Source organism: Gracilinanus agilis, chromosome 2, assembly GCF_016433145.1.
Source record: "Gracilinanus agilis isolate LMUSP501 chromosome 2, AgileGrace, whole genome shotgun sequence".
Lineage (NCBI taxonomy): Eukaryota > Metazoa > Chordata > Mammalia > Didelphimorphia > Didelphidae > Gracilinanus > Gracilinanus agilis.
In genome coordinates, this window is record NC_058131.1 from 647961222 (window position 1) to 647970560 (window position 9339).

Below are 9339 nucleotides of genomic sequence, written 5' to 3' on the forward strand. Positions count from 1 at the left end.
ATAAACTGGAGGAGTTCCAGGCGAACTGGAGAGACCTCCGGGAACTGATGCAGAGCAAAAGGAGCAGAGCCAAAAGAACATTGTACACAGAGACTGACATACTGTGGTAAAATTGAATGTAATGGGCTTCTATACCAGCAGCAATGCAATGACCCAGGACAATTCTGAGGGATTTATGGTAAAGAATGTTACCCACATTCAGAGGAAGGACTGCAGGAGAGGAAACATAAAAGAAAAGCAACTGCTTGAACGCATGGGTCGGGGCGGACATGATTGAGGGTGTGGACTCGAAACTACCACACCAATGCAACCACCAACAATTGGGAAATTGGTCTTGATCAAGGACACATGACAAAACCAGTGGAAAAGTGCGTCAGCCATGGATGGGGAGAGTGCGGGGGGTGAAGGGGAAAATAGGAGCATGAAACATGTAACCATGTTAAAAATGATTATTAATAAATGTTAAAAAAAAATTCTATACATTTGTAACAGGGATTTTATTTTTCTTTCTTTCTCAAGAGGATAAGAGGGAAAATGGGAAGGGAAGAAGGTAATTTTCATTTTTTGAAAAAAATTCTAATATAAAAAAGAAAATACTATGTAATTCAAAGAACACATACAACTGCCTTAGCAAGGATATTTCACATGGACAAAGTGAGAGATTAGAAATTAAGATTATGGATTGCCTCATTCTTCAATCCATGTCTTTGAGCATCTATCTACAAAAGAATAAAATCATTCCCTTTCCAAAGGAACTTTCAGCAATATGAGAACTACGAAATCAAGAGAACTGGAGCCTGGGTTTAAGTCAAGGACCTAGTTTCTAGTCTCCATTTGCCCTAAGTAGCTGGGTAACTGTAGGCTAGTCACTTCATCCTGCAAAAAGTTCACAGGATCCAGGGTCAGAGGACCTGCTGGGTTCCCTTCTCAAGATGCTATCACTAAAGTGGGCAAGTCACATGTGCTCTCAGAGGCCTCAATTTCCTCAGCTGCCAAACAGCTCAGAGGAGCCCACTGGAGTACTTGTGGTCCCCAGACAGGCACAGGCCCAGGCCAGTGATTCCTACAGGCACAGAGGGTTTCTGGAGGGGGGCCTGCCCAGCAGATTCTATGCCACTTAGAAAACTGCCTCAAGCTCCAGGAGCTGAAAGGACTTGCTTACATGGACAGGATGGCAATGCCAGGATGTGAATGTCCATCTCCCTGGCTCCAAGAGCAGCTCCCCGCACCACACTCTGCCACTGCTTCTCCGTTGCCATAAATTCACTGAGAGGGTCCCTCTAAACCAGTGGTTCCCAAACTTTTTTGGCCTACTGCCCCCTTCCCAGAAAAAATATTACTTAGCCCCCTGGAAATTAATTTTTTTTTATTTTAATAGCAATTAATAGGAAAGATAAATGCACCAGTGGCCATCACCGACCCCCTGGATCGCTGCAGCACCCACCAGGGGGCGGTGGTACCCACTTTGGTAATCACTGCTCTAAACCCACCAGCCTCCTTCCTTCCTTTCCAGGATCAGGAAAGCATGAGTCAATGCTCTGGATGTCACTCCTTTCCCAGCCAACCTGCTGCCTGCCCACCTTGTACTCTCTGATGACAGGCTTTACTCTAGTTTAAGTTCTCTATTTAGTTTTTTTTTAAGCCCTTACTTTTTCTCAGTATCCATTCTAAGACAGAAGGGTGACAAGCAGGATGAAGTGACTTGCCCAGGGTCATACAGCTAGGAAGTATCTGAGGCCAGCCTTGAACCCAGGTCTTACTGACTCCACATCTGGTGCTCTATCCACTGTCATCTCTGGCTGCCCCTAAGTTCTGTATTTAGTACAAGTTCACCCTCTTGTGTCTTTCCACTGATCCGCAATAATCTAAGGTGATAATAAAGGTTTGCCTTAAAACACAATATATTTTCTCTCATCTATCTTTCGTAATTACTCCCATGGATCCTATTAGTCCCACTTTACAGATGAGGAAAGTGAGCACACGAAAGCCTACATGACTCACCCGGGGCTGCACAACAAGTTAAGCAGCTGAGGCTACATTAGAACCCAGATCTTCCAGGCTCCAAGTCCAGCACAGGACTCCAGAGGGATCTCCTCCACTTCTCAAACCCAATGATCCTACTCTGGTCTCTGAACTTTCATTTTTCTCATTAGTAAAATGGAGCAAACGGTGAGGTTCCAGATCTAAAAAAATATATTTTGATTTTAAATAGTGCCTGTCAGAGGCTCCATCACAAGCCCACACTGCGACAATCTGTCAACAAGTCTTTCCCGAGCACTTAGGACCACGTGCAGGCCTCAGGCTAAAGGCTGGGGACACCAAGGCCGGACAAACAACCATAAAACCAAAAGTCCCATAACCCTGGCCCAAGAAAGTGGCCTTCTAACAGGGGACACCCTATGCAGCCAACAGATCCCAAGGGAATATGTGGTGTAGATGTCTGCCAGGAGGCCACTCAGCCCCAAGCTGGGCCTTACACGATGGCCGGGAGCCAGGAGGAGGCAGGGGAGACCCAAGGGACAGTCAGGGAAAACGCAGAGAGACTGGAGCAAAGTGGGGCCCAATTAGAGAGGAAGGAAGGAGCCAGGACAGAGAGCCACTGCCACCTTGTACTGCCCTGCCTTTTCCTGATTAAATTACTACAATGGAGGCTTCTGCTTCTTTTCCTCTCCTGAAACAACTGGGTGGACCGGTGGGTAGAACCCTGAGTCTCGAGTCAGGAAAACCTGAAATCAAATCCAGCCTCAGATACGGTAAAATCTGTCTGCTTCAGTTTCCTGAACTATGAAATGGGCGTTGTAATGGCACTTACCTCCCAAGGTTGTTAATATCTGCAGTGTCTATTCCTCACTCTCACCTCTCCCCAGATTCAATCATTAGCCAAGTCCAGTCTACTTACCTTCCTAACGTCTGCTCTAAGGCAGCCATCACCCTGGTGCAATGCCCCCACTCCCCCCAGACTCACAACAGCGCAGGCGCTCTCTCTCAGTCCCAAGTGTCTCTGACGGGTCTGATCCTGACTCCTCCCTCCTCAATAAACCCCGAAGGCTCCCTAGGACCCTCTGATTTTGGATTTTCCAGATCACGAAAGCACCACGCCATAAGCCCCGGACGTGGAAGGGACACCTCTATAGCTACAACTAAATATGTATAAATGTATGTATATGTGTGCATGTGCACATATATATAGGTGGGTAACATAGGCAGGATGGGGGGAGGGGGGGAGTTGGGTCTGGATCTAGTCATCTGAGAATCACCTTCATAGATATGAAAATAGCATCCCTAAGACGTAATGAGATCCCCAAGGGAAACAGCTGCAGATGAGAAAAGATAAAAGAACACATAGAACAGAGCCTTGTGAGACAATCTCCAGCAAGAAGACCCAGAACAGGAGCTCGGAGAAGTAGAAGCAGCACTAGGCAAAGAGCGCGTGCGCAGAGAGCAGGGCGCGCGCCCAACGGGGAGAACGGCGCAGCTCTGCACGAGCTCGGTCGAGGTCACGTGACCCACCGGTTCCCCACCCATCGCTCCGGTGAGCCGGCGTTACTACGGACGCACCGCCCTTGCAGATTCCGGCCTGAGGGAGAAAGAAAACTCTCTTTCGGCACCAGGTTCTAGAGCAGCAGCGGCGTTCAGCCCACGACCCGGGCTCCGGGGGGAATGGGCTCAAGAATCTCACTCACCGCCTCTTCTGTCCCTGATATTGCACCTCCCCGTCACTATTCGACTCTGTCGCCATCTTTGTAATTATCCTTAACCTCTCCTCCCGCACCTTCTGATTGGCTGAGAGTTTCGAGCCTCCTGCAGGGGATTGGCTGGGTCTGGGCTTCTCTTTTAATGCCCTTTCCATTGGTCTTTTCAAATAACCACCCACCCCGCGCTCAAGAGGAGCATGGGGTTAAGGCTGTCTGAATGGTTAACCCTTCAGGGCCCCTGCCTTGAAACTGAAGCCGGAAATGCCCGCGAACATGGAAAATTTTTCCTCGAGCTCCCCTAACTGCATCCAGCAGGGTTTCCAGTCTCCTCCCATTCCTTTTGTTCCACCGAATATCCTCATGAATGCATCCCTCTGGCTTTTTGGCATTGCAACATATATATATATATATATTAGGGTAAAGCACCTACTATGTGCACGACTCTGGGGAGGCAAGGAAAAAGACCGCACAGTCCCAGCCCCCAAAGAGTTACATTCTAAAAAGGTACTGGGGGAGAAAGATACGTATAAAATTATTTTCCAAAGGGATCTTTAACGTTTTGGTGGTTTTGTTGTTGCTGTTCGTCTTTGTATCAGCACTAGCTGGGTGCCATAGTAGGTGCTTCATAAAAGCTTGCTGAAAATCCTCAGAAAAGAAGCAAGGTAAGGAATGAAAGGGGCTAAGTAAGGATCCAGGCAAAATGCTCAAAGGAAATTCAAAACCTTTGCTAAGCACCTACTGTGTGCAGAGCACAATTAGAGTTAAGGAGAGGTGCCCACAAGGATATTGAGTTTCCACTGTATTAAAGGAGCCTACAGGCTAGTCAAGAGAACAAGCTTAATCTCAATCAAGATGGCTTTCTTCTTCACAGGACCCTTTAGAAAAATTGAACGGGGACAACTAATTGCCTCAGTGTATAGAAAGCCAAGCCTGGACAAGGGAGGTCCTCTGTTCAAATTTGACTTCAGACACTTACTAGCTGTGTGACCCTGGACAAGTTCTTTAACTCCCATTGCCTAGTCCTTACCTCTCTTCTGCTTTAGAACTCATAGATTCTAAGGCATAAAAATTAATGAGGCTCAGTGACATGTACTGAATCCAAAATCATATTCTGGGAATCCATGCTTTCAGCATTAAGTCTACAAGCATTTATTACACACCTGCTATATGCCAGGCACTCTTTGGGTGTTGAGAATACAAAGAAAAACAAAAAGTATGGAGCTTACACTCTAACTAGAAAGCTAAGGTGCAAACAATTAATGTAAAGATAGGACAAATATAGAATAAATTGGAAGTTATCTCAGAGGAAAAGCATTGAGGTGGGGAAAGGCTTCTTGAGCAGAAGGTGGGATTTTATGCTGGGAAAGGAAAACCAAGGAAGTAAGGAGATGGAGATGAGAAAGGAGAGAGTTTTGGGCATGGGAGACAGCAAGTGACAATATAGGGAGCTGGATGATGGGAGTATCTATCTTGTATGAGAAATAGCAAGGAGGTCTGAGTCACTAGATCACAGGGTACGTGGAGGGGAGAAAGTTGTAAGAAGGCTGGAAAGGCAGGAACGGGCCAGGTTATTATGAATGGCTTTAAAAACCAAACAGAGGATTTCACATTTGATCCTAGAGACAATAAAGAACTCCTGGAATTTATTGAATGTGGGGTGGAAGGTTGTAACATGGTCAGACCTTTGTTTTAGGAAGAGCATTTATACTGCTGAGTGGAAGATGGATTAGAGTGGGAAGAGAGAAGGCAGGGAGACTAACCAGAAGGTTATTGCAATAGTATAGACATGAGGTAATGGGGGCTTGTACCAGGGTGGTGTCAGTGTCACCGGGGAAAAGAAGTAGATTTATAGAGATATTACAATAAATAATAGGCCCCAACTCTCTCCCCTTCTTCAATCTATTCTCCCCAGAAGGACCCTTGAAGTGTTAAGGAGATATAAGGAGTAGAGGGAGCTTCCTTCCTACCTCAATCAACTGTCTTGATGAGTTTTAAATATGTAAACAAAATTAAATCATATTTTGCTCATTTCAAGGCAAGTTTTTCTCAAAGCATCTTATTGTATTTGTATATGACTGCATTGTTAAGTGTAACACACCCCTTTGGACATCTCTGTCCATCATTTTCCATTCTGATTTGATGAGGAAAAGATCTCCTGGGGGCATTTAGGGAACCAGGTAGTCACTATTAATTGTATAACCCTTTCAATTCCCTAAAAGGAAAGAGAGGATTTCCCTCAATCTGGGATCATTCACTTCTCCTAGACCTAAAAGAGTCTAAACTTAGCCAACCTCAATGTAACCAGAAGTGTTAGGTCTCACTAAGACACTTCTTGGGTCCAGGAGCTAAACCATCTTCTGATTCCTGACATTAAAGAAAGTGGGGAGGGAAGAGTAGAATGAGCAGTAGCTAGGAGGGACCCAGAAGGTAGAGTTTCATCCCTTTTTAGCTTAGGAGGAGAGTGAGGTGATCACAGATTTCTTAGGGCTACCCCCACCCCTCCCCAAGAAGGCTAAACCTAAAGGCTACACAAGGCTTCCCTTTCCCTAGTCAGACTTATTTTCCATTAATAATGCCTGCTTAATTAACTCATTTTTACTTCAGCTTATTTTATTCCCCCTCTCATTCATGGCAAAATAGAAAAGTAGGGGATAAAATATCACCACCTAAAGTTGCAATCTTGATAAAAATTGGGATGCTTTTTACTTTGGATCCCAAGAAGCTCTATAACTGCTTTAACAGCTCATATTAAGCTTTCCTTTCTCTTCCCAAACTAAATACAAATTTAGTTATGTGTACTGGTCACTTCCCTTAGACTCTTTTTTTTTTATCAGTTTATTAATGTTTTAATAAACATTTTGTTGTTGTTAGTCCCTTGAATGGTTTCCAACTCTTCATGACCTCATTTGGGATTTTGTTGGTAAAGATATTTGAATGGTTTGCCATTTCCTTCTCCAGCTGATTTTACAGTTGTGAAAACTGAAGCAAACAGGAGCAAGTGACTTGCCCAGGGACTTACAACTAACAGGGGTCTGAGATCCCATTTGAACCCAAGAAGATGACTTTTCCTGACTCAGCCCAGCACTAAGCCACTTAGTTGCTTTTCTTTTTTTGCATCACATTTATTTCCTGGTATATCTCTCCCTCCCCAAAACTTTCCCTTGTAGCAAAAGAAAATAGTTCTGCAAAAAAGACTGACAAAGCAACTCCATCTGACAGCATATTCAGCATTCTATACCTATAACTCCCCACTTCTCTATTGAGGGGAAGGAAGTATTTCTTCATTTGTTCTCCAAAACCAAGAGTGGTCATCACAATTAATCTCAGTTCACTTGCCTTTCAGAGAGATTTTTGTAAAATTTGACTGTCATTTATATAGAACATTAAGGTTAATGTTATCTCATTTGACCCTTACCAACTCTATGAAAGGGAGTACTATTGTTATCTCCAGTTTAGAGATGAGGAAATTGAGGCAGAGAGAAGTTAGGCAATTTGTCCAGAGCCACGCAAGTTAATGTTTAAGATAGGATTTGAACTTAGGTTTTCCTGACATCCTACTCATAGTACTACCTAGTTGTCTTTCCTTTTTTTTTTTTTAAGCTTAATCTACAGTTTATTGATCACTTTTTTTATTTTTTTAAGATTTTATTTTTTTAGAAACATTTTCCATGGTTACATGATTCTTGTTTTTAATTTCCCCTTTGCCCCCCCTTCAACCCCCCCATATCCAACACCCATTTCCAGTGGTTTTAACATGTGTGATCAATCAAGACTATTTACATATTATTGATAGTTACATTGGTGTGGTCCTTTAGAGTCTACATCCCAAATCATGTCCATATCAACTCATCTTTTCAAGGTGTTGCCCTTCCCCTGTGTTGCCACTCCTGCAGTTCTTCCTCTGAATGTGGGCAGCGTTCTTTTCCATAAATCCCTCAGAGTTGTCTTGGGTCATTGCATTGCTGCTGGTATAGAAGTCCATTACATTAGATTTTATCGTAGTGTATCAGTCTCTATGTACAATTTCTTCTGGCTCTGCTCCTTTCACTCTGCATCAATTCCTGGAGGTCTTTCCAGTTCACATGGAATTCCTCCAGTTTATTATTCCTTTCAGCACAATAGTATTCCATCACCACCATATACCACAATTTGTTTAGCCATTCCCCAATTGAAGGGCATAACTTCATTTTCCATTTTTTTGCCACCACAAAAAGCGCAGCTATAAATATTTTCATACAAGTCTGTTTATCTATAATCTCTTTGGGGTACAAACCCAACAATGGTATGGCTGGATCAAAGGGCAGGCATTCTTTTATAGCCCTTTGAGCATGGTTCCAAATTGCCATCCAGAATGGTTGGATCAGTTCACAACTCCACCAGCAGTGCATTAATTTCCCAATTTTGCCACATCCCCTCCAACATTCATTACTCTCCCCTGTTGTCATTTTAGCCAATCTGCTAGGTGTGAAGTGACACCTCAGAGTTGTTTTGATTTGCATTTCTCTAATTATTAGAGATTTAGAACACTTTCTCATGTGCTTATTGATAGTTTTGATTTCTTTATCTGAAAATTGCCTATTTATGGCCCTTGCCCATTTATCGATTGGGGAATCACTTGATTTTTTGTACAATTATTTTAGCTCCTTGTATATTTGAGTAATTAGACCTTTATCAGAGTTTTTTGTTATAAAGATTTTTTCCCAGTTTGTTGTTTCCCTTCTGATTTTGGTTGTATTGTTTTTGTTTGTCCAAAACCTTTTTAATTTAATGTAATCTATTTATTTTACATTTTGTAATTTTTTCTAACTCTTGCTTGGTTTTAAAATCTTTCCTTTCCCAGAGATCTGACAAGTACCATTGCTGGGTTTGTACCCCCAAAGAGATCATAGGGAAAAAGACATGCACAAAAATATTTATAGCCGAGCTCTTTGTGGTGGCAAAAAACTGGAAAATGAGGGCATGCCCTTCAATTGGGGAATGGCTGAACAAATTGTGGTATATGGTGGTGATGGAATACTATTGTGCTGAAAGGAATAATAAACTGGAGGAATTCCATGTGAACTGGAACAACCTCCAGGAATTGATGCAGAGTGAAAGGAGCAGAACCAAAAGAACATTGTACACAGAGACCAATACACTGTGGTAAAATCTAATGTAATGGACTTCTGTACTAGCAGCAATGCAATGACCCAGGACAACTCTGAGGGATATATGGAAAAAGAACACTACCCACATTCAGAGGAAGAACTGCAAGAGTAGAAACAGAGAAGAAAAACAACTGCTTGAACACATGGGTTGATGTGGACACGAATAGGATGTAGACCAATGGTTGTAACCCCAATAAAAGTAGCTATATGACAGTTGAGAAAAAAACTCTGAACATGAAAGCTCTGAACCATCTAAGCTCTTGACCACCAGAGCTTACTCACTATCTGACTACCTTATGCCAAGACTTTCTATGTCTGCGTGTCTTTATTCTCGCCTTATGTTCTCTTTCCATTAATTTTTTTTTTTTTTTAAACCCTTACCTTCTGTCTTGGAGCCAATACCGTGTATTGGCTCCAAGGCAGAAGAGTGGTAAGGGTAGGCAATGGGGGTCAAGTGACTTGCCCAGAGTCACACAGCTAGGAAGTGGCTGAGGCCA

The 9339-nt window shown here is 43.2% G+C and overlaps 1 protein-coding gene across 1 annotated transcript in view; it reads right to left on the reverse strand.

The window, feature by feature from the left end:
- Positions 1 to 3850, reverse strand: part of ARHGAP19 (Rho GTPase activating protein 19) — an 80387-nt gene extending 76537 nt beyond the window's left edge. The window contains exon 1 of the mRNA XM_044665733.1: positions 3684 to 3850. Within this exon, the coding sequence (XP_044521668.1) occupies positions 3684 to 3850 (167 nt within the window). The remainder of the gene's footprint in view (positions 1 to 3683) is intronic.
- Positions 3851 to 9339: the final 5489 nt, after the last annotated feature.